Raw genomic sequence first — 26,068 nt, 5'->3', positions numbered from 1 at the left:
GTGCAGCGTCGACGAAAGAGTGACAAAATCAAATAAAAAAATAAATAGACAAATAAATAAACAATTCACTAAATAAAAAATAAACTAAATCAAGCCAGGCTAATGTTTGGCAATAACGTTTATTTTGATTTTTTTTTAAAGGGAAAAAAGGAGGGATGTTATACGCATGCGTAGTGTGAAAATAGAAATATAAACTTCCGCTCTATAGGTGACGTCAGTTTCAACGGAGACGGAGCATTTCAGTTTAGAAGCCTTCAAAAGATGTTCGAATTTAATTAAAAAAGACAGAAAGAAAACTTAACCAGGAGTTAAAAGAATACTTGAAAAAAAAAAACACTGAGTGGAGACTGCGTCTGTTTTTTTCCCCTTTTTCCTCCACCATCTTGTCTGCAGGCATGTTTTACTTGTTCCAACTGATTTCAGACCAGCTAAATGTCTAACTTCCCCCGGGAGCCTTAAATTCACCGCTTTTTCAGCAACCCTTGTTGCAGAGGACTGGAAACGGATGTAAGACATTTTGAACTACAAGACGTTGGCATCTTATTTTCGTTAGATAGTTATTCACTTGTTGTAACTGCTGCGTCCGAACACTTTTAACCCAGCTAGGTTAACGGCAGTGGTGAGTGAACTTTTTGAGATTTTATTTAGTCAGCTCACTTCTGAAGAAGATCATTATTAGAAACTGTATTGTTTGCTTTAGCCAGTTTCTAAGCTACCTGGTTGTTATGGCTATGCGATAGTTTATTTCTTAAACTAACTATTCTGAAATTTAAACAGCTTTGTCTCAAACGGAGATATTAACAAAGTAGAAAATATTTGGCACGTATTCATAGAGGCTGTAACTTCTTAGTTAGCTATTAAACCATGTATACTTCATGTATACTTTGGGATGTGCATATGATGACAGAAGGACCTCATTTAGGGGAGGTCAGTTGTTGAAACGCCTTATTTGATGGATTTATACTTTCTCCATAAGAATACAAGCTTCTAAATGTACTATTATTACTGTTGTTTTTATTAGAATTAGTAGTAGGCAAGGCAATTTTATTTGTAGAGCACAATTCGTACACAAATCAAATCAAATTTATTTATATAGCACATTTCGTGTACAGAACAATTCAAAGTGCTTTACATAAAATAAAAGCATTGCAGCAGGGAGTGGAAGAAGCATTAAAAATACATAAAAGAATATAAAGAGAAACAAATAAAATATTTTAAATGAATTTAAAAACAAGCAACAGTCTAGATAAGTCAAAAGATATTTCATGCATAGACACATGAGAACAGGAATGTCTCTAACCTGGATTTAAAAATGTCTCCATTTGGTGAAAGTTTAATCTCCACTGGCAGTTTGTTCCACTTGACACAAGGCAATTCAAAGTGCTTTACAGCTACATAAAATCACAAGAAGGCAATAAAATAATCCCAAAAAAAACCCCAAAACATAAAAAATTAATTAATTAATTAATTTAAAAGCAAAGAGTGCAGATGTAACACATTTCAGGTGTCATATGCACGGCTAAACAGAACTGTTTTCAGCCTGGATTTAAACATGGTCAGAGCTGAGGCCTGTCTCACATCTTCTGGACTGATATTGACGTGTTATTCTTGTCCTGTAAGCAGCATGGAGTCCAGCAGCACGGTTGGTGATTCTCTGTCTCCGGAGTCAACCGTTACCTCCCTGATGTCGAGCTCGGGCCATCTGAGGAGCAGCCTGCGGCCCCCTGAACACGACACCAGCTTCAGATTCAGAGACAAGGTTCACAGTGCTCCTGGTGCCTCTGTTGACGAAGTTCTTCCCACCTAAACACCTAAATAGTGATTTATTTTTTTATTTTTTTATTCTGAAAGCCACTGTGGGAGTTAAAATCCCTCAAAGTTGACAGATCAGATTCTGCATGTGGTTTTTCATAAAAAAAATTATAATATTATTTCATATATTATTATTATTATTATTATTATTATTATTATTATTATTATTATTATTATTATATTAATATTATTGTAATTATTATATAATTATAAATATATTATTATTATTTTATATTATATTATTATAACAATAAATATTATTATAATTATTATATAATTATAAATTATAATTCTCCTACTTAATTCAGTGTTTCAGTCTTTTTTTCCTCCTGTTTTAAAGTCAGCCGTACACCTGCCTCTTTGCTTCTTGTCGTTAGGGAGGGACGATATGCTTTGGTCACGATTCGATTTGTATCACGATTCTTGATAATTGCGATTCGATATAATCAGTAATTGCAATTTTCTTCCTCCTTAAAAAAACAAACAAGTTGAATCATAGACTTCTAGAATGAATGTCGTTCCCATAAACGATGCACATCAGTCTGTGTCAGTCAGTCCAGCAGCCGACATTTATTTCAACTGAGACAAAAAGAGGCATTTTTTAAAGTTTACAGTTACAAAATGAATTGAAATGTCCACACAGCACAAATGTGGGGTAGTTTTTTTTAAATGCTAGTTTTAAAATGTAGCACTCTGAGGTCATTAAATTGATGTAAAGTGCTTTGTAAATAAAATATATTATTATTAGTTTTAACATAACTTAATGTGATGAATTGATGAAGTTTATCTGGACACGGATATGACGTAATATAATCGATTCCGGGGAGAAAAATCGATTTTTAAAATCATCCCATAAAAAAATCGCGATATGTCCATGAATCGATTTTTTTCACCCACCCCTGCTTGTCGTGCTTCCTTTATGCTTCCTTCTCATCATATGGCACACATCTCATCCTGTTCCTTTTAGTGATGTGAAATACTCAAACAAACTTTTGTTTCTGTGTTAACTGCAGGACTACGATTCGGCCTCGGCGGCGCTTGACGCCTACATCGCTGACTTTGAGCGGAGTTGTCAGAACAGCAGAAAGTTGACAGGAACACTGGTCCTGCCTCATATCCAGCCCTGCACACCCAGCAGGCCCAGATTAGCGACGCCACGGAACAAGGATGGTGAGACGTCACTTAGATCGGGTGGTAAATTAATCACAGTAATGCTGTTTCTGCCCGTACCACCCTCAGTTAGTCCCTACATGACTGCTCTATGTCTTCATAAAACCACACTTTGTGCAGCATACAGCTAAAGTGATCATCACCATCACTGTAATCTCTGCTTTGGATTTGAAGTACAGTGAAGTTGGCCACTGAAAATCATTTCCTTTGTCGCTCATTTAAAGACAAAGTGAAAAACCTTTTGGTTAAAAAACTAAAAAAGTGAATTTTTTTGATTTTACCAAAGTTGATTATGCTGTTTAGTAATTAAACACGACACACTCTGTGATAAAAGCTGTTCAAGACTTTAGGTCACACCTTTAATATGGCTGGAGTTGGAGAATATGTATAAAAAGGATGATTTAGGCCATGTTAGTGACCTGCTGTGCACATGACTCAGTGTTAGAACATCTGCTTTGATCTGCTGAAATCAGGTAAAGTAATAAAAAAAAAGTTTTAAAAAAAACAGCAGTAGTGCTGTTACTGTCATAGTTATTTATTTTCTGAAGCATTTAAATGCAAAATTCTGCTTTCAGTTTGTCAAGCTGCCAGATATGAAGAATTCAGTTCAACCTTTAGATTATCCATCCATTTTCTATACCCACTTAACCTAACTTATGGTCATGGGGGGGGGCGGAAACTCAGTCACATGGTCAGTGAACAGTTTGTTTTATTTTTCGCAGAGTGGTTATTTCCATATTTTCTGCCTGGGATAGAAATCCAGCCGTACGATGTCCTGAGTTTTTCAGCTGATGTTTGTTTCCGTCTGTAGTTCTCAGGGAACGTTTGACGGACAGGGAGCTGGACTTCCTGCATCTCCCTGTGAGCTCCCTCCATCACCATGGCAACCGTGACAGGCTCTCCATGACGACGGACGAACTGTTGACCATCCCTAATGATGGCTCAATGCCCGTCACCCACACCTCTGCCTTCATACAAGGTCTGCAAACCTCTGTTATCATCCAGATGTTTTCCTCTGTTATCGTCCAGATCTGTTATCATCCAGATGTTTTCCTCTGTTATCATCCAGATGTTTTCCTCTGTTATCATCCAGATCTGTTATCATCCAGATGTTTTCCTCTGTTATCATCCAGATCTGTTATCATCCAGATCTGTTATCATCCAGATGTTTTCCTCTGTTATCATCCAGATGTTTTCCTCTGTTAACATCCAGATCTGTTATCATCCAGATGTTTTCCTCTGTTAACATCCAGATCTGTTATCATCCAGATGTTTTCCTCTGTTAACATCCAGATGTTTTCCTCTGTTAACATCCAGATCTGTTATCATCCAGATGTTTTCCTCTGTTATCATCCAGATCTGTTATCATCCAGATCTGTTATCATCCAGATGTTTTCCTCTGTTAACATCCAGATCTGTTATCATCCAGATGTTTTCCTCTGTTATCATCCAGATCTGTTATCATCCAGATGTTTTCCTCTGTTATCATCCAGATGTTTTCCTCTGTTATCATCCAGATCTGTTATCATCCAGATGTTTTCCTCTGTTATCATCCAGATCTGTTATCATCCAGATCTGTTATCATCCAGATGTTTTCCTCTGTTATCATCCAGATCTGTTATCATCCAGATGTTTTCCTCTGTTATCATCCAGATGTTTTCCTCTGTTATCATCCAGATCTGTTATCATCCAGATGTTTTCCTCTGTTAACATCCAGATCTGTTATCATCCAGATGTTTTCCTCTGTTAACATCCAGATCTGTTATCATCCAGATCTGTTATCATCCAGATGTTTTCCTCTGTTATCATCCAGATCTGTTATCATCCAGATGTTTTCCTCTGTTATCATCCAGATCTGTTATCATCCAGATGTTTTCCTCTGTTATCATCCAGATCTGTTATCATCCAGATCTGTTATCATCCAGATGTTTTCCTCTGTTATCATCCAGATCTGTTATCATCCAGATGTTTTCCTCTGTTATCATCCAGATCTGTTATCATCCAGATGTTTTCCTCTGTTAACATCCAGATCTGTTATCATCCAGATGTTTTCCTCTGTTATCATCCAGATCTGTTATCATCCAGATGTTTTCCTCTGTTATCATCCAGATCTGTTATCATCCAGATGTTTTCCTCTGTTAACATCCAGATCTGTTATCATCCAGATGTTTTCCTCTGTTAACATCCAGATCTGTTATCATCCAGATGTTTTCCTCTGTTAACATCCAGATCTGTTATCATCCAGATCTGTTATAATCCAGATGTTTTCCTCTGTTATCATCCAGATCTGTTATCATCCAGATGTTTTCCTCTGTTAACATCCAGATCTGTTATCATCCAGATGTTTTCCTCTGTTATCATCCAGATCTGTTATCATCCAGATGTTTTCCTCTGTTATCATCCAGATCTGTTATCATCCAGATGTTTTCCTCTGTTATCATCCAGATCTGTTATCATCCAGATGTTTTCCTCTGTTATCATCCAGATCTGTTATCATCCAGATGTTTTCCTCTGTTATCATCCAGATGTTTTCCTCTGTTAACATCCAGATCTGTTATCATCCAGATGTTTTCCTCTGTTATCATCCAGATCTTTTATCATCCAGATGTTTTCCTCTGTTAACATCCAGATCTGTTATCATCCAGATGTTTTCCTCTGTTATCATCCAGATCTGTTATCATCCAGATGTTTTCCTCTGTTATCATCCAGATCTGTTATCATCCAGATGTTTTCCTCTGTTAACATCCAGATCTGTTATCATCCAGATGTTTTCCTCTGTTATCATCCAGATCTGTTATCATCCAGATCTGTTATCATCCAGATGTTTTCCTCTGTTAACATCCAGATCTGTTATCATCCAGATGTTTTCCTCTGTTAACATCCAGATCTGTTATCATCCAGATGTTTTCCTCTGTTAACATCCAGATCTGTTATCATCCAGATGTTTTCCTCTGTTATCATCCAGATCTGTTATCATCCAGATGTTTTCCTCTGTTAACATCCAGATCTGTTATCATCCAGATGTTTTCCTCTGTTAACATCCAGATCTGTTATCATCCAGATGTTTTCCTCTGTTATCATCCAGATCTGTTATCATCCAGATGTTTTCCTCTGTTATCATCCAGATCTGTTATCATCCAGATGTTTTCCTCTGTTAACATCCAGATCTGTTATCATCCAGATCTGTTATCATCCAGATGTTTTCCTCTGTTATCATCCAGATCTGTTATCATCCAGATGTTTTCCTCTGTTAACATCCAGATCTGTTATCATCCAGATGTTTTCCTCTGTTATCATCCAGATCTGTTATCATCCAGATGTTTTCCTCTGTTATCATCCAGATCTGTTATCATCCAGATCTGTTATCATCCAGATGTTTTCCTCTGTTATCATCCAGATGTTTTCCTCTGTTATCATCCAGATCTGTTATCATCCAGATGTTTTCCTCTGTTAACATCCAGATCTGTTATCATCCAGATCTGTTATCATCCAGATGTTTTCCTCTGTTATCATCCAGATCTGTTATCATCCAGATGTTTTCCTCTGTTATCATCCAGATCTGTTATCATCCAGATGTTTTCCTCTGTTATCATCCAGATCTGTTATCATCCAGATGTTTTCCTCTGTTATCATCCAGATCTGTTATCATCCAGATGTTTTCCTCTGTTAACATCCAGATCTGTTATCATCCAGATGTTTTCCTCTGTTAACATCCAGATCTGTTATCATCCAGATCTGTTATCATCCAGATGTTTTCCTCTGTTAACATCCAGATCTGTTATCATCCAGATCTGTTATCATCCAGATGTTTTCCTCTGTTATCATCCAGATCTGTTATCATCCAGATGTTTTCCTCTGTTAACATCCAGATCTGTTGTCATCCAGATCTGTTATCATCCAGATGTTTACCTCAGATATAATCCAGATGTGTACCTCTGTTATCATCCAGATGTTTACCTCTGTTATCATCCAGATTTGTTATCATCCAGATGTTTACCTCTGTTAACATTCAGGTGTTTAACTCTGTTATAATCCAGATGTTTTACTCTGTTGTCATCCAGATCTGTTATCATCCAGATGTTTACCTCAGATATAATCCAGATGTGTACCTCTGTTATCATCCAGATGTTTACCTCTGTTATCATCCAGATCTGTTATCATCCAGATGTTTAACCTCTGTTAACATCCAGGTGTTTAACTCTGTTATAATCCAGATGTGTACCTCTGTTATCATCCAGATGTTTACCTCTGTTATCATCCAGATGTTTAACCTCTGTTAACATCCAGGTGTTTAACTCTGTTATAATCCAGAGGTTTACCTCTGTTATCATCCAGATGTTTACCTCTGTTATCATCCAGATGTTTCCCTCAGCTCTGCCTCCATTCGAGCCCTCAGACATAGCGCTTTGGGTTCATGAACCCGTTGTCTTCACATAAGTCCTCGTCTCTAAGTTCCTGTCTTGTCCCACCTGCTGTTCCAGGCCTCCTGACCCAGTCTGGAGCCTCCAGGTCCAGCCCCCCCTCCACCTGTCCCGCCCACAGAACCTGCGCTGGGCCCAGCGGTGGCCACGCTGCCCCCCCCCACATGAGCCAACACCACGCTCTGCCTGCCAGGACACCCAGAAGTCACAGGTTCGTGCTGCTTCTTATCTAATTTATCTCCAGTCCAGGCTTACCCAGGATCAGCCCCACCCAAACAAAGTGGCAGCAGCCGGCCACAGATTTATAACTATTATATTATATTATTATAGATTATATTATTATTTATAATTTATAATCCCTAATTCAATACGAGTCCCATTCATATAAAGCCAATTAAAAAACCTTGCCTAGCTGAGGAAACCTGCAGCTTTCCTTGGATCTGAACTCCCATCTGAGCATGCACAAGCTGACATTTCTACTTATGTTGATTATTATTCAGCTGAACCATAAAAATGATGAATATTTGGTGTGAGGAGAGAGAGCAAAATAAAGGATACGTAACATAAGATGAACCTTCCTTCGTCCCACAGAGGGGAAACTCACAGTACTTCTCAGTATGAGCACGCCTTCATTTTGGTTTCAAATCTTTTTTATTATTATTTCCACAATGAATATACAAGTAACAGTGATACATTGAAGATGAGTATCACAACGATAACAATAATACCCTCCACAAAACAACCCCAAGGTTGGGCTAGTGTAATTCTAAATGGTATCAAAGTTTTGTAAAAGTACAACATTTACATATAAGAAGAAAAAACATTTACAGAAATCTTGAGGTAGAACATTGACCCGACTACGACTTGTGATTCTTTCTGTTATCTGACTGCACACATTGTCCTATTCCTATTATCTTCTTCTTCTAGTTTTAATTGGCAGTAATCCAACTTCCTTTCTCTTCTTCTTCAGGTGCAGAGGAAGACCGAAGGTGGCCACTTTCAAACCGACTGCGGACACCTCTTCTGTATGTTGTTTTATTCATTTTTCCTTTAACATATGGAGCAAACATGTGGAGAATAATGAGCCATATGATCCTTTTCCATCCGGCAGGCTGCACACAGAGCGGCGAGGCCAGCGTGGACAGGCTCAGCGCTCCACCTTCCTCACTGGTTCACCAGTAACAAGGCTGACATGGACTGCTCTGACATCAGCAGCGTGCCTGACCTGATGTATCCAGCCTGGATCCAGAGCTGTGGTGTCAGTGAACCGACTCTGGCCCCCCCGTCAGAGCTCTGGGATGACCACGGTATGATGCTGCAGCTCCAAGGTGGTGGTGTTTCTGCTGCTGAGGTGCCCCATGAATCGGCTTCATGCCTCATAAAAAAAGCAGACCCTCTTTTAGTGGCACCCAATCCTGGTTGTTATCAGAGTTTATGCTAACATTAGCATCACTGGCTTTCAGAAAGACTTTCTTTTTGTGAACAAACACGCATACAGAAGCACAGTACGCCTCATGTCAGATTCTTTCTTTGTTTTTTTATATGTTCTTATTAACCTGAGTCCTTTAACACATTATATTCAGCCTTAAAATGCACATTTAAAACTTTTCAGATGCTTATTTCACAATTAGATGGATTGATGGATGGATAGATACATGGATGGATGGATGGATAGATAGATAGATAGATAGATGGATGGATGGATGGATGGATTGATGGATGGATAGATGGATGGATGGATAGATAGATAGATAGATAGATAGATAGATAGATAGATAGATAGATAGATAGATAGATGGATGGATTGAAGGATGGATGGATGGATAGATAGATGGATGGATGGATGGATGGATTGAAGGATGGATGGATGGATAGATAGATGGATGGATGGATGGATGGATAGATAGATGGATTGAAGGATGGATGGATAGATAGATGGATGGATGGATTGAAGGATATATTGATGGATAGATAGATAGATAGATAGATAGATAGATAGATAGATAGATAGATGGACACTTTCTTCATCTGGAGAGAAATTCTGGGTATGGCCAAAGTTAACTTAGCTTAAATTAGCTAGAAAGCTCTGATTTAAAGATAAATAAATTAAAAAAGGTGTCAGGAATTAGTATCAGTAATTTTCTGCCTTTATTCTGAACACTTTTCACCTGAAGAAGCTTTTTTCAGTAAAGTGTGTTCTCATTGAAAAGAGTTTTCAGTGGAAAAGCTGCTCAACAAAGCTGGAAAAGCATCGTGTTCTTTTCTGATGATGTGTTTTGCTCCTCCAGGTGCTTCTAGAATCCGAGCTCCATCCTGGTTATCTGACCTGGAGAAGGACGGTGATGCCCACCAGACACCTGCGCAGGTGAGGGGGCAGCACTTCAGCAGCTGGTATCAGTTACTAACTCCTCTGGTCTCAGAAATCATACCTGAGGAGGAAGCAAAGTGATGCTGTGTTCACATAGCTGAAGGCCTGCTGACCAGCTTTTACAGAGTTTCTCACCAGCAGCCTTCAGAGGTTTCATTTCAACGATAACAACCTTGAAATGTGAAAGAACTTTGGCCTCCAGGTCCAAATGATCTTCTGTGCTTGGGTCATAATACAGTTATCTGTGTGATGTGTGCTCAGGGCCAGCAGACGCTCAGAGACCTGAGGCTTCAGCTGGCTGAACACATTTCTCTGCTCTCTGCAAAGAGAAGCAGCTCTGACGTCCTCACAACCCTGTTCAGAGGTGAAGAAAACAACAAAATGATTCAGAATGTGAAATAAAACATACAACAGGTCATGCATGTGACAGGCGTGTCCTCTCACAGATAACAAGATCGAGTCACTGATTCAGAAGGCGGATCAGGTGTTGAACTCACTGAGTTCTGGAGGACCGGAGACTCTTCCAGGTCCAGGTGAGTCTAACTTTTATTTTTTTACATTTAACTGGAAAATATTTAACTGGAAAACATTTAACTGGAAAATATTTAACATAAAATATTTAATTGGAAAATATTTAACTGGAAAACATGTAACTGGAAAATATTTAACTGGAAACATTTAACTGGAAAATATTTAACTGGAAAATATTTAACTGGAAAACATTTAACTGGAAAATATTTAACTGGAAAATATTTAACTGGAAAACATTTAATTGGAAAATATTTAACTGGAAAATATTTAACTGGAAAACATTTAACTGGAAAATATTTAACTGGAAAATATTTAATTGGAAAATATTTAACTGGAAAATATTTAACTGGAAAACATTTAACTGGAAAACATTTAACTGGAAAATATTTAATTGGAAAATATTTAACTGGAAAATATTTAACTGGAAAACATTTAACTGGAAAACATTTAATTGGAAAATATTTAACTGGAAAACATTTAACTGGAAAATATTTAACTGGAAAATATTTAACTGGAAAATATTTAATTGGAAAATATTTAACTGGAAAATATTTAACTGGAAAACATTTAACTGGAAAACATTTAACTGGAAAATATTTAATTGGAAAATATTTAACTGGAAAACATTTAACTGGAAAATATTTAACTGGAAAATATTTAATTGGAAAATATTTAACTGGAAAATATTTAACTGGAAAATATTTAATTGGAAAATATTTAACTGGAAAATATTTAATTGGAAAACATTTAACTGGAAAATATTTAACTGGAAAATATTTAATTGGAAAATATTTAACTGGAAAACATTTAACTGGAAAATATTTTACTGGAAACATTTAACTGGAAAATATTTAACTGGAAAATATTTAACTGGAAAATATTTAACTGGAAAACATTTAACTGGAAAATATTTAACTGGAAAATATTTAATTGGAAAATATTTAACTGGAAAACATTTAACTGGAAAATATTTAACTGGAAAATATTTAACTGGAAAACATTTAACTGGAAAATATTTAACTGGAAAATATTTAACTGGAAAACATTTAATTGGAAAATATTTAACTGGAAAACATTTAACTGGAAAACATTTAACTGGAAAATATGTAACTGGAAAATATTTAATTGAAAAATATTTAACTGGAAAATATTTAACTGGAAAATATTTAATTGGAAAATATTTAACTGGAAAACATTTAACTGGAAAATATTTAACTGGAAACATTTAACTGGAAAATATTTAACTGGAAAATATTTAACTGGAAAATATTTAATTGGAAAATATTTAACTGGAAAATATTTAACTGGAAAATATTTAACTGGAAAATATTTAACTGGAAAATATTTAATTGGAAAATATTTAACTGGAAAATATTTAACTGGAAAATATTTAACTGGAAAATATTTAACTGGAAAATATTTAACTGGAAAACATTTAACTGGAAAATATTTAACTGGAAAACATTTAACTGGAAAACATTTAATTGGAAAACATTTAACTGGAAAATATTTAACTGGAAAATATTTAACTGGAAAATATTTAATTGGAAAATATTTAACTGGAAAATATTTAACTGGAAAATATTTAACTGGAAAATATTTAATTGGAAAATATTTAACTGGAAAATATTTAACTGTAAGACCAGTAAAATGTGAAAAAGACATTTTATCCTTTTCCGGTTCTGTGATTTGGCGTCAGCCCGAGGATCTTACAGCTAGCAGCTGCCATCTTGGGATCTTTTACAACTTTTTACTGAAATACTTTATCGAGTGCTTCAAAACTCTCATCCCATAATAGTTTCAGTTCAGGACAAAGTCTGTGGGTGTGGTTACCAATCTCTGGTGTCCTAAAGAATCTTCTTGTTAACTTCCACCTGAACCATCTCCTATTGGTGTTGCCATGACAACGCCCATTTCACGTCCCCATCCGTCTTTAATCTGAAGAGTTTCATTAGGACGGCCGATGATTTTCCTCTTTCCACAAACAATTTGTCATTTTTATCAATAATCCGGGACTTTTGACCACTTTGTTACAGAATTCCCTGATTTGGAAGAATCTGAAAAAGTCTGTTAAAGAGTATAAATTCCTTTCTTAGACATGCAAATGAACTGAAATACCCATCTGTGCATAGTCAGCGTCTGTGCTCTGACTATTCAAAGTATTTCCAGGATGTTTTGGTGTTGATGCTGCAGTTGGAATGAGATCAAACGGAGATTTATTTATCTGAAGGCGCAGCAACACAAACTGATGCAGTTGTTTTTGTTGTCAGTGAGGAGTCCGGTCAACACCGAAGACCTGCTCTGCTCACCCCCACACTGTCCTCCACTCACTCCGTGAGACTCCTTTACAATCCCATTCTGTTAGTTTTGACCTCCTTTCACTTCCCTCACTGACACACGTGTGATGATGTGTTGAACCTGCAGAGACTCGGCAGCAGGGGGCGCCACTGAGGCTCCGGCTGACACAGAAGAGCAGGTGGGTGTTCTGCTGCTCCCATTTCACTCAGTGGCTGTGTTTCAAACCGCATACTACATACTACATACTGCATACTACATACTGCATACTGCATACTACATACTACATACTACATACTACATACTGCATACTGCATACTGCATACTGCATGCTACCTACTGCATACTGCATACTACATACTGCATACTGCATACTACATACTGCATACTACATACCGCATACTACATACTACATACTACATACTACATACTACATACTGCATACTGCATACTATATACTGCATACTGCATACTGCATACTGCATACTACATACTGCATACTACATACTGCATACTGCATACTACATATTGCATACTACATACTGCATACTGCATACTGTATACTACATACCGCATACTGCATACTACATACTGCATACTCCATACTGCATACTGCATACTGCATACTACATACTGCATACTACATACTGCATACTACATACTACCATACTGCATACTGCATACTACATACAATATACTACATACTGCATACTACATACTGCATACTACATACTGCATACTGCATACTACCATACTACCATACTACATACTGCATACTACATACTGCATACTACATACTGCATACTACATACTACCATACTACATACTGCATACTGCATACTGCATACTACATACAACATACTACATACTGCATACTACATACTGCATACTACCATACTACCATACTACATACTACCATACTACCATACTACATACTACATACTGCATACTACATACTGCATACTACATACTACCATACTACATACTGCATACTGCATACTGCATACTACATACTGCATACTACCATACTACCATACTACATACTACATACTGCATACTACCATACTACCATACTACATACTACATACTGCATACTACATACTGCATACTACCATACTGCATACTGCATACTACATACAACATACTACATACTACATACTGCATACTACCATACTACCATACTACATACTGCATACTACATACTGCATACTGCATACTACATACTGCATACTACCATACTACCATACTACATACAGCATACTACATACTGCATACTGCATACTGCATACTACATACAGCATACTACATACTGCATACTACCATACTACATACTACCATACTACATACTACATATTGCATACTACATACTGCATACTACATACTACCATACTACATACTGCATACTGCATACTGCATACTACATACAACATACTACATACTGCATACTACATACTGCATACTACCATACTACCATACTACATACTACATACTGCATACTACCATACTACCATACTACATACTACATACTGCATACTACATACTGCATACTACCATACTGCATACTGCATACTACATACAGCATACTACATACTGCATACTGCATACTACATACTGCATACTACCATACTACCATACTACATACTGCATACTACATACTGCATACTGCATACTACATACAGCATACTACATACTGCATACTACATACTGCATACTACATACTGCATACTGCATACTACCATACTACATACTGCATACTGCATACTACCATACTACCATACTACATACTGCATACTGCATACTACCATACTACATACTGCATACTGCATACTACATACTGCATACTACCATACTACATACTGCATACTACATACTGCATACTGCATACTACATACTGCATACTGCATACTGCATACAACATACTACATACTGCATACTACATACTGCATACTGCATACTACCATACTACCATACTACATACTGCATACTACCATACTACCATACTACATACTGCATACTACATACTACATACTGCATACTACCATACTGCATACTACATACTGCATACTGCATACTACCATACTGCATACTACATACTGCATACTGCATACTGCATACTACCATACTGCATACTACATACTGCATACTACATACTACATACTGCATACTACACACTACATACTGCATACTACCATACTACCATACTACATACTGCATACTGCATACTACATACTGCATACTGCATACTGCATACTACATACTGCATACTACATACTACATACTACATACTGCATACTACCATACTACATACTGCATACTACATAAAACATACTACATACTACATACTGCATACTACATACTACATACTGCATACTGCATACTACCATACAACATACTACATACTGCATACTACATACTGCATACTACATACTACATACTGCATACTGCATACTACCATACTGCATACTACATACTGCATACTGCATACTACCATACTACATACTACATACTACATACTGCATACTTCCATACTGCATACTACATACTGCATACTACATACTGCATACTGCATACTACATACTGCGTACTGCATACTACATACTACATACTGCATACTGCATACTACCATACTACCATACTACATACTACATACTGCATACTACCATACTACATACTGCATACTGCATACTACATACTGCATACTGCATACTGCATACTACCATACTACATACTGCATACTTCCATACTGCATACTGCATACTACATACTACATACTGCATACTGCATACTACCATACTACATACTACATACTGCATACTTCCATACTGCATACTACATACTACATACTACATACTGCATACTACATACTCATCGATCAGACAGTATGCAGAGCGTTTACCCACAATGCATTTCGCTCCTGCCCGAGCCGAAATCAGCCGGCCTGAAGCTGATTTCGCTTAAGCTCTAAACTCTGTAAACTTTAGCAACATTTGAAACATTTTCAGGTGAGAAAGTAGTCGTTTAGATCCCCAACGTGTTGAAAACCTGACAAAATACCGGCTGTTTACCATTTTGTTCCCACGAATTCGGCGCTACTAAAGCTAGCCGCAGTGAGCAACGCACTTCCTGTTATTTTCACAAAATAAAATACCCGTTGCCTTTTATCACAGGGAAAGCCATTACCATACAATTGGTGCTTTTGTTTTGAAAACAGGAAGTGAACCTACCCTCGTTGCAGCTAGCTTGAAACTGACGTTTTGACAGGAAATGACGATCGGCGACGTCACGGTACGTTGCATCTTGGGTAGTTTGAGTATGAGTAGTAACCTCATGATGCATACCCAACATTTCGGAGAATCTAGTATGCATCCGAGAACTTAACAAAAGTTAAAGTTAGTAGGAGTAGTGGGAGAAGTGGGCGGTTTCGAACACTGCCAGTATGTTTGCATGAACTGTTGAGTTGTTTATTTGGACCCCCGTCATCGCCCTACTTCTGTACCGGACTTCGATGATGATAAAAGTTTGTTCGACACCATAACGCTGTGGTCTGTGTGGGAAAAGATTGAAGACTTTCTGCTGCTTCTGACTTTTTCTGAAGGGGATCATTGTACATTTAAGTGTATTTGCCAATCTTATAAAAGAAATATGGAAATATGTGAAGAGGAGCAGCTTTATTGAGAAGTTGGCTGGGTTAATATACACTTACTTTTTTTTCATTCCCAGGCGTGGGACTGTAGTTCCCATGGAAACAGCTTCTGGAAGCAGCCTGGACCAGTGGAGGCTCTGAAGCAGATGCTGTTCAAACTGCAGGCTGTGGAAGCAGAGCTTCAGAGGAAGCAAAGAGAGCCGGCAGCCGTCTCTGAGAGCCTGCAGACACCAGTGAAACAGGTCGGAGAGATAATCTGATCACCGCCTTTTTTTTGGGTTCCAATCCGATTCCGTTACCTGAATTCAGATGTCTGCCAACATTTGGTCTTTGGCTTGAAACAATAAGATTCAATCATTCTTTAAAAGTCCCGGAAAGTTACCAAGTTATATCTGTGTCAGAATGGAGGGGGCGAGGCGTGGAAAAGGACACGGATGCGGACCTCAAGAAAAGGAAACTTGATTTATTTTTCAAAAACAGGTCAACATAAAGCGCGGCTGAGCCGGATAACAAAACTAGACTGTGGAAAAATGACATGACTAAGGCTGAGACAAAAAACAAAAGACTTGACATGAAAGTACTTAACTTGGCTTGGCTGTGACCGTGGTGAAGGGTGCAAGGATCTCACAAAGGCTGTGTTCGAAACCGCATACTACATACTACATACTATATACTGCATATTCATAGATCAGACAGTATGCAGAGCGTTTACCCACAATGCATTTCGCTCCTGCCCGAGCCGAAATCAGCCGGCCTGAAGCTGATTTCCCTTAAGCTCTAAACTCTGTAAACTTTAGCAACATTTGAAACATTTTCAGGTGAGAAAGTAGTCGTTTAGATCCCCAACGTGTTGAAAACCTGCAGAAATACCGGCTGTTTACAATTTTGTTCCCACGAATTCGGCGCTACTAAAGCTAGCCGCAGTGAGCAACGCACTTCCGGTTACAGTATTTTCACAAAATAAAATACCCGTTGCCTTTTATCATTGGGAAAGCCATTACCATACAATTGGTGCTTTTGTTTTGAAAACAGGAAGTGAACCTACCCTCGTTGTAGCTAGCTTGAAACTGCCGTCAGAGAGTCTCTATTATGAGGAGAGGGAAAACTGGCGGCTTTTTCCGGGTGGTACTGCACTCTAGGGGCGCCAACGAAGCAGTGCAGAGCACGCCGAACTCTATGGTGGTACTATGAAATCCACCTTAGATGCAGCCATTGCTTTTGATAGAATTTTTTATATTTTTTTATTTTAATTTTCCTAAAGACAGGATAAATTATCCTTTCAAACGGCACTTGGTTTGATTTTTTAGACTCACTAGATTTGTTTAAAATATACATTTATTGTCAGTATTGCATCCCGAGTGACGTCACGCATGTGGCATCACTTTACGGCATGGTCAGTCCTAGCGCTGAGCTAGCAGAGAGGTGTTAGCTCAAATAGTTACAGATTTCAGCACAGCCCTTTTACATACTCTCTGACTAGCCTCTGGTTTAGCTTTGGTTGTTGTTAGCGGCACCAGGTTAGCACTCTGGCACAGTGGACGAGTGCCGTAAAGCAGCCGGTCGTAATCTGCCGTGCGTTCTTCAGATTCCGTTAGCTAGATGCTAGCGGAGACTGACTCGCAAATGCCAGACCTGTAAGAAAACAGAAAGCTGTAACTCCCAGGTTATTGTACTTTTGATATAAATCTACATCCCTCTGTCAGAAATCACAGTATTATTTTCAGGTTTCAGCCGCTAGCGGGGACATTTTTTGAGTTATTAGCGCCAGCCCTATGGCCAATGGTCATTCTGCACTCGCTCGCCAGCGCCCCCAGAGAAAATCAACTGAACTGCAGCCAAATTTTTTATAATGGGGCGAATAGGAAGTGGAACGGCTGTCTGTAAAAGGGCTGTGCTGCCGTTTTGACAGGAAATGACGATCGGCGACGTCACGTTACGTTGCATCTTGGGTAGTTTGAGTATGAGTAGTAACCTCATGATGCATACCCAACATTTCGGAGAATCTGGTATGCATCCGGGAACTAAAAAAAGTTAAAGTTAGTATGAGTAGTGGGAGAAGTAGGCGGTTTCGAACACAGTCACAGAGTAAGGATCTGACAAAGTGCATGAACAAACCAGGAGCTTAAATACTGTGGAGGGTGAGTTAGTGCAGCTGATGATAAAACTGCATGTGGCTTGAATGAATGTGATGGGAGAGCAAACAGAAACTGTGGGGAAAACATGGCAAAACTAAATACTAAACAACTAAAAACGTGGCAGACATGACAGCTTAATTTCTCAGCAGGTAACAGCAGCGCGTTTAACTGAAGCCGTTAAATCCAGCAATTAAAAATGCAGCGTCGGTAACGGTGTGATACAACTGCACACGGTTCTACAGTAAAACAAGTAAAAGATTATGAAATAAATATGGATTTGACATCTTTTAAACCATCTTTTAACATCTTCAGACAGTGTTTAGCTTTGCTAATAAAGTATAATAAGAATACTATATTACAAAATACTGTGTTACCTCCACTAAGAACTAAGTACTACGGTAACTCGTTGATTTAACTGAGGTATAGCTCATCACTAACTAATTCTGCTAACTAAACTTCCATTATAACAGTGTAATCAGTTATAACACCAGACGATGGAGTTTGGATCCACGAGGATTAGGACATGGATTGGTGACATCAGCCCGATATCCTGATTCTGAATTAGGTTAAAGGTAATAATAAGGTAATAGATCCCTTATAACTCTGTCAGCTGGTCAGTCAGGCTGCATGTTCGTGTGAGAAGTTTGTGGGAAATCTACAAAATATAAAGAAAACGACTGATTTATTAAGAGATTTAAGGTGTAGATGCTGTGAATGTGAGAGGTATTGTGATTAAATCGAGTTGTCTTTGTGTTGCAGTTGGCTGATTGTGCGGCAGAGTTTCCTGGGAGACCCTCACTGCAGAGGTAACTGACTCTGATTCAGTTTTATTTATAAAGCGCCAAATTACAACAAATGTCATCTCAAGGCACATAGATGTGTATAGAATGGCTAGATGTGTTACGTCTGAGGTGAGATGGACGGGAAACAGTCAAACCTGAGGTAACCTGAGTTAAGGTAAGTGATCTGCTCTGACGCTATTATCTCACAGAAATCTCCACGATTTTACACTATTTTACATAATAAAAGACCCTGTGCGATATTTGATTTATTCGGTCATCTGTGCAATAATTCACGTCACTACTGTGCAATATATTTTCTATTTATGGTCAGACTATGTGCATACAATGTGTAATTAACACAAGTGTAGTGCAATTTGGGCAATAACTCAACCATATTGCTATAACTTATTTTATTTAACTCTCTTTACTTTGTATATCTTGTATAGCCTATATTCTTTTTTACACTTTGTTTTAGATTATTCTATATTAATTATATTTTAATTATATATTATATGAATTATTCTATATTATACTGTATTTTAGATTTATAGAGATCTTATGTGTGTGTTTGGAGCTACTGGGGACTTGAATTTCCCTGAGGGAGTCATCCCAAGGGATAAATAAAGTTGAGTCATGAGGCAAATAAACCTGAAATATTTACGTTTTTATTTAAAAAAAATAAATATGGACTTCGTCTGTAGTGTGATAATTAGCTTACTACTTTGATGTTTATAATAACCTAAACGTTTGAGAATTAAGCAAGTTATGTCTCGAATGTTTCACCATCAACACAATGTGGTCGGCGAGAGAGCTGCCTGTGGTAAGATGGCGGCCATCCGCGGACGTTCGACTCCGTTGCCCAGCAACGCGGACGCGATATTCTATACATATCTATGTCAAGGCATTTCAATAATACAGTCCAATTCAAGCCAATTAGAGTTCTATTCATTGTAATCATGATCCATCCATCCATCCATCCATCCATTATCTATACCGCTGAATCCGTCGATCGGGTTGCGGGCGGGCTGGAGCCTATCCCAGCAGTCAATGGGCGAGAGGCGGGGTACACCCTGGACAGGCCGCCAGTCCAATCATGATCCAATCAAATCCAATTAATTAAATTCAAAATGAGTCCAATTCATTCATACAGAACCAATTATAAAACAGTTTCCTGATAACTGAAGGCTCTGCCTCCCATTCTACTTTTAGGATGTATTTTATTTAATTTATATAAAATTATTATTTATCAAATAAAATAAATAATTTTATAAAAATAAAATATTATTTATAAAATTTAATTAATTTTTGGATGTGCTGTTTGCAGTATTGATGGATGATTCTGTCCTCAGAGCGTTGCACCACCTGAGCTGCCTGAAGCTGCTGGTGGAGGAACCCCAACAAAAAGGCAGAAAAGAGGGAGAAGAGGAGAAGGATGAAGACGAAGGACGGTTCTCTTCTTCGTCTGCTGATGGACCGATCTGCTCTCAGCAGGAACCCTCCTGAAGCCGTCCTTCATGTCCGTGTGCAGATTCCGTGCCAAACCTGAATGGGAATGAAGTGTAACATGGATGTGTGTAAATAAAAGTTATTATTCCAACCCCGAGACTTTAACAGGCTCAGGACAGCTTCTTTCTTCCTACACACAGTGCAGCCAGGTTGTTTCTTAAAAGCTAACATTAGCTTCTTAGCACACGTTAGCATAGCCATAGTGAATGCTAACATCACTTTGTATAACATGGCACCTGTTAGATGTTGCAGAGGTAAAAGTGGGTCACGCAGCATGAACATGTTTATAAGAACAGGTGTTAGAAACTAATGGTCTGCTGATGACCTTTAAAGGGACAGTTCGCCTCTTTTGACATGAAGCTGTGTAACATCCCATATCAGCAGCATCATTTCTGAACATCTTCTTACCCCCTGCTGCGTCCTGTGAGCAGAGTTCCAGCCTCGTTTTGGTGCTGATGAAGGTAGTCCGGCTAGTTGGCTGGGGTTTAAAAAATAAATATGTCCTTTCATGCCGTTTTATCAAAACATAAACATTTTTGATTGTTATTTGAGTGCCAACATGCACAGCTCGGCATTCAACATTAAGTTAAGTTCTGCTTTACTGCCCAGCCCTGCACTACACACTGCATTTTCCATTGGGATAATGCACCATAAACAACACAGAAAACAAACTTACCCTGGCGAACACCAAAACACAATCATTCTGTAGACGTTTTACTCCCAGTTTGCTAATCCATCCGCTGTGGTAATAGTTGTATGGCTCCAAACTTTTGTGGGCCTTCATCTGTTGCTTGGTGTAGTTAGACGTCTGGAGAACCAGGTAGCTCGTTATGTCCACAGCCTCTATATTCGGCAAATCGTTCTGGTCTTGCGAAAATTCTCATTAAGTATGTGTCATGCCCAATGTATTTCTCAACTAACGCCAAATACCTTTCCCTATATGCCGGCTCCAAACCACTACAATATTCACTCATCTTCATGTTGGTGCTGCTGTAGTCAAGCTTCCTGCCCACCAACTTAAATTTGCGCGCTCCCGTGATGACGTAACTGAAACCCTCCTGTTCTGGGTCCATCTGCAGAGACTTCCATCCATCTTCAGGGGGTTCATGTAACCCCAGATGTTGGCTTTTAAATATAAACTGAAAGTGTTTACCTGAGGTGTTCTGCAGAGAATGCAGCAGAGCAGGTTTTAGACCTTACTGAGCAGAGATGTTTCATCGTTTGAATAAATGAGATCAAACTGAGACAGAATGAACATGCTTTAAATAACATTTATTACCAACTCTACAGAAAACTGAGCCGACATCTGGAACCGAAGCGGCAAACATCTGAGTCCAGAACACATTTCAGAACATGTGGAAAGCGTCCTAATACTCCTCCCCCTCCTCCTCCCCTTCCCCTTCAGCAGAGTCCAGGCCCACCTCTTCGTAGTCCTTCTCCAGAGCAGCCATGTCCTCCCGGGCCTCAGAGAACTCCCCCTCCTCCATGCCCTCCCCCACATACCAGTGGACGAAGGCCCGCTTGGCGTACATCAGGTCGAACTTGTGGTCCAGGCGAGCCCAGGCCTCAGCGATGGCGGTGGTGTTGCTCAGCATGCACACGGCTCTCTGCACCTTTGCCAGGTCTCCTCCAGGAACCACAGTGGGGGGCTGGTAGTTGATGCCCACCTTGAAGCCGGTGGGGCACCAGTCCACAAACTGGATGGTGCGCTTGGTTTTGATGGTGGCGATGGCGGCGTTGACGTCTTTGGGCACCACGTCGCCGCGGTACAGGAGGCAGCACGCCATGTACTTACCGTGGCGAGGGTCGCACTTCACCATCTGATTGGCCGGCTCGAAGCAGGCGTTGGTGATCTCGGCCACGGTGAGCTGCTCGTGGTAAGCCTTCTCGGCGGAGATGACGGGGGCGTACGTGGCCAGAGGGAAGTGGATCCGTGGATACGGCACCAGGTTGGTCTGGAACTCCGTCAGGTCCACGTTGAGGGCGCCGTCGAAGCGCAGAGAAGCGGTGATGGAGGACACCATCTGGCTGACCAGCCGGTTCAGGTTGGTGTAGGTGGGACGCTCGATGTCCAGGTTCCTGCGGCAGATGTCGTAGATGGCCTCGTTATCCACCATGAAGGCGCAGTCCGAGTGCTCCAGGGTGGTGTGGGTGGTCAGGATGGCGTTGTAGGGCTCCACCACCGCAGTGGAAATCTGCGGAGCCGGGTAGATGGAGAACTCCAGCTTGGACTTCTTCCCGAAGTCGACGGACAAACGTTCCATCAGCAGGGAGGTGAAACCAGAGCCGGTGCCACCACCAAAGCTGTGGAACACCAGGAAGCCCTGAAGGCCGGTGCACTGGTCCGACTGAGGAAAGGAAGGAGCAGACAGCAAACATTACTTACAGGAATGGGATTCACTTTCATGTTCTAATGATCAGCTTTTAAGTTAAAAATTAAATTAAATTCACCCACCAGCTTCCGGATCCTGTCCAGAACCAGGTCAATGATCTCTTTTCCGATGGTGTAGTGCCCACGGGCGTAGTTGTTGGCAGCATCCTCCTTGCCAGTGATCAGCTGCTCTGGGTGGAACAGCTGGCGGTAGGTCCCTTTGCGCACCTCATCTGGGCAGGGGAGAGAGGAAAAAGTTAACCGCGAGTTTCAGACATATTTAGAGTCAGAAATGTGTCCAAATCAGTTTCAGACCATGAAATGACACTTACCAATGACAGTGGGTTCCAGGTCCACAAAAACAGCTCTGGGGACATGCTTCCCAGATCCAGTCTCAGTGAAGAAGGTGTTGAAGGAATCATCTCCTCCTCCAATGGTCTTGTCACTGGGCATCTGTCCATCTGGCTGGATCCCGTGTTCAAGGCAGTAAAGCTCCCAGCAGGCATTGCCAATCTGGACCCCGGCCTGTCCTACGTGGATGGAGATACACTCGCGCTGGAGGAGAGAACATTACATCAGTGAATCAGGTTCCTTCTTCATTTGTAGTAGTATGATGACACTTTTATCTTATTTGATTTTGTTGTATTTTATTGCTTTCGCTGTTCTTTTATTGTTTTTACTTATTCTTCTCTTTATTTATTACCTACTGTAAAGCACTTTGGTACACCGTAAGGATTGTCTGTAAAGGGCTGTATAAATAAAATACATTTACATTTGGAAAAAAAACTGCAGATATATACTAAAGTAGGTCAAAAAAGGATGTTTTATGACAGTTACATTTAGCAAAACTTAGAAATTAACAATTATTTAGCATCAACAATGGCCAATTATAGAAGCATAACCAGTTTAAACTGCTCTCGACTCTCAACGCGCTTTGTGACGTCTTCCCGGTAGTATCGCGATAACAGTCAAATTCAACGGTTGATGTTTCAGGCATAGATGTGTATAGAATGGCTAGATGTGTTACGTCTGAGTTTAGAACGTCCGCACAAGTCGGCCATCTTACCAAAGGGTGAGATGGATGGGAAACAGTCAAACCTGAGGTAAACTGAGTTACGGTAAGTGATCTGCTCTGACGCTATTACTCTTATCTCACAGAAATCTCCACGATTTTACACTATTTTACATAATAAAAGACTCTGTGCGATATTTGATTTATTCGGTCATCTGTGCAATAATTCACGTCACTACTGTGCAATATCTTTTCTATTTATGGTCAGACTATGTGCATACAATGTGTAATTAACACAAGTGTAGTGCAATATGGGCAATAACTCAACCATATTGCTATAACTTATTTTATTTAACTCTCTTTACTTTGTATATCTTGTATAGCCTATAATCTTTTTTACACTTTGTTTTAGATTATTCAATATTAATTATATTTTAATGATATATTATATTAATTATTCTATATTATACTGTATTTTAGATTTATAGAGATCCTATGTGTGTGTTTGGAGCTACTGGGGACTTGAATTTCCCTGAGGGAGTCATCCCAAGGGGTAAATAAAGTTGAGTCATGGGGCAAATAAACGTGAAATATTTATGTTTTTATTTAAAAAATAAATAAATATGGACTTCGTCTGTAGTGTGATAATTAGCTTACTACTTTGATGTTTATAATAACCTAAATGTTTGAGAATTAAGCAAGTTATGTCTCGAATGTTTCACCATCAACACAATGTTGTCGGCGAGAGCTGCCTGTGGTAAGATGGCGGCCATCCGCGGACGTTCGACTCCGTTGCCCAGCAACGCGGACGATACATCTAGCCATTCTATTCGTATCTATGGTTTCAGGCGCCAATAGTAACTCAACTGTCAGGAAACACAGGCTTTTCAACCAGTCGCAATGCAGACGGTTTGGCCCATAAACATAATATATAATATATATAATATAACGTATATAATACATAAATATATAGACATAATACACACACACACACATATATATATATATATATATATATATATATATATATATATATATATATATATATATATATATTATGTCTACGGTTAGGCCCGTTCACCATTAAACTTGAGGCCGCCGTGTTCGAAGTGAGACCGTTGACCACCTTAATCACCAAAGTGTGAACCATAACCGTTAGCTACTAAAGCTCAGCCTAACCGTCGAAAAACCTTTACTAGCATCGATACATCAGCCAAATAGTGTCCCTTACAAACATGTTTTCTTACACAGTAGTAAATGGTTTCTATATACATCCTCCCTTTCAATTAATTAGGCTACAGTTGCTGCCAACTGCCGTAACGGCCATTGCTCACAGGGGGTAGAATCATTTCTAGCTAAAATGCTACGGCGGTTGGACTGCAAAATCCCTTTATTTCGCCTGTTTTTCAATCCCTCAAATCTGCCTTCGTTCATTCTTCCCTTCCTGAACAAAAAAAAAGCAAGACGGGACATCTCCTAAAAAAACTTTACTTAAAAAATATATTTACATATTTAACACGGCGCTGATTTAAGAGCACTGACTGTCGGTCGGTTTGATTAGCAAATCACACCCAAATACATAAAATCAGACCTCATATATGGCCAGCTAAACTCTCAACAACTTTCAAAATGTTCTTACCATTTTTGTTGAGTTATCGTCGTGTCCAACTTTAGCAGAAAAATCCTCGATGAGAAACTTCTCAATAAGAAACCTTCTCAGAGTCAGGCCGACCGTTAGTCGATGTGAGAAGAAGTTCAATCAGACCATACCACTCCACGGACGGGGGGGGGGGGGGGGGTTAGGCTAAACCAATAGCAGCAATACAGGGGCTCAAATGTATTTAACCTGCTTAGAGGAAAATAAACTTGAATAAATAAATAAATCTGTGTAAAGCACTGGGTATGTTGTAATATAATGTGATTATTTTTTTATATGATTTAACGCCTATTATTTTTAAGTTAGATTTACTTTTTCGCGCCTTGCCGCCATATTGCCTTAGCAACAAGGTCACAGGGTTCTGA

At 39.0% G+C, this 26,068-nt stretch overlaps 2 protein-coding genes across 4 annotated transcripts; one reads left to right on the top strand and one right to left on the bottom strand.

The window, feature by feature from the left end:
- Window positions 1–253: 253 nt before the first annotated feature.
- Window positions 254–20,768, top strand: c22h18orf54 (chromosome 22 C18orf54 homolog). 3 transcript variants are annotated; one of them, XM_075456181.1, is made up of 15 exons: window positions 254–507; window positions 1,624–1,759; window positions 2,826–2,982; window positions 3,794–3,961; window positions 7,464–7,614; window positions 8,374–8,428; window positions 8,515–8,710; window positions 9,692–9,768; window positions 10,033–10,135; window positions 10,218–10,304; window positions 12,573–12,636; window positions 12,727–12,778; window positions 16,318–16,482; window positions 19,135–19,181; window positions 20,507–20,768. In XM_075456181.1, the coding sequence occupies exons 2-15, from the start codon at window positions 1,625–1,627 to the stop codon at window positions 20,658–20,660; spliced, it is 1,611 nt and encodes a 536-aa protein (XP_075312296.1). In that variant the 5' UTR covers window positions 254–507; window position 1,624; the 3' UTR covers window positions 20,661–20,768. The 3 variants fall into 3 exon arrangements, with proteins under 3 accessions (XP_075312296.1, XP_075312295.1, XP_075312294.1); XM_075456180.1 differs by having other exon boundaries at window positions 254–619; window positions 1,621–1,759; XM_075456179.1 differs by having other exon boundaries at window positions 255–619.
- Window positions 20,769–21,914: 1,146 nt separating this feature from the next.
- On the bottom strand, window positions 21,915–23,604 carry LOC142372848 (tubulin alpha-1B chain-like). Its single transcript, XM_075455839.1, has 3 exons — window positions 23,367–23,604; window positions 23,119–23,267; window positions 21,915–23,011 (listed from the first exon to the last, which is right to left on the bottom strand). Exons 1-3 carry the CDS (start codon window positions 23,485–23,487, stop codon window positions 22,031–22,033), a joined length of 1,251 nt encoding a protein of 416 aa, XP_075311954.1. The 5' UTR covers window positions 23,488–23,604; the 3' UTR covers window positions 21,915–22,030.
- Window positions 23,605–26,068: the final 2,464 nt, after the last annotated feature.

This window comes from Odontesthes bonariensis, chromosome 22 (genome assembly GCF_027942865.1).
Source record: "Odontesthes bonariensis isolate fOdoBon6 chromosome 22, fOdoBon6.hap1, whole genome shotgun sequence".
NCBI lineage: Eukaryota > Metazoa > Chordata > Actinopteri > Atheriniformes > Atherinopsidae > Odontesthes > Odontesthes bonariensis.
The sequence above is the reverse complement of the archived record's forward strand: the minus strand, read 5'-3'. Positions and strand labels throughout refer to the sequence as shown.

Coding starts and splice junctions, on each gene's coding strand:
- c22h18orf54 (XM_075456181.1), top strand. CDS start 1,625: ATGGAGTCCAGCAGCACGGTTGGTGATTCTCTGTCTCCGGAGTCAACC. Junction 1,760..2,825: donor GCTTCAGATTCAGAGACAAG/GTTCACAGTGCT, acceptor TGTTAACTGCAG/GACTACGATTCGGCCTCGGC. Junction 12,637..12,726: donor CACTGTCCTCCACTCACTCC/GTGAGACTCCTT, acceptor TTGAACCTGCAG/AGACTCGGCAGCAGGGGGCG.
- LOC142372848 (XM_075455839.1), bottom strand. CDS start 23,487: ATGCCCAGTGACAAGACCATTGGAGGAGGAGATGATTCCTTCAACACC. Junction 23,268..23,366: donor CCTGGAACCCACTGTCATTG/GTAAGTGTCATT, acceptor TCCCCTGCCCAG/ATGAGGTGCGCAAAGGGACC. Junction 23,012..23,118: donor TGGACAGGATCCGGAAGCTG/GTGGGTGAATTT, acceptor TCCTTTCCTCAG/TCGGACCAGTGCACCGGCCT.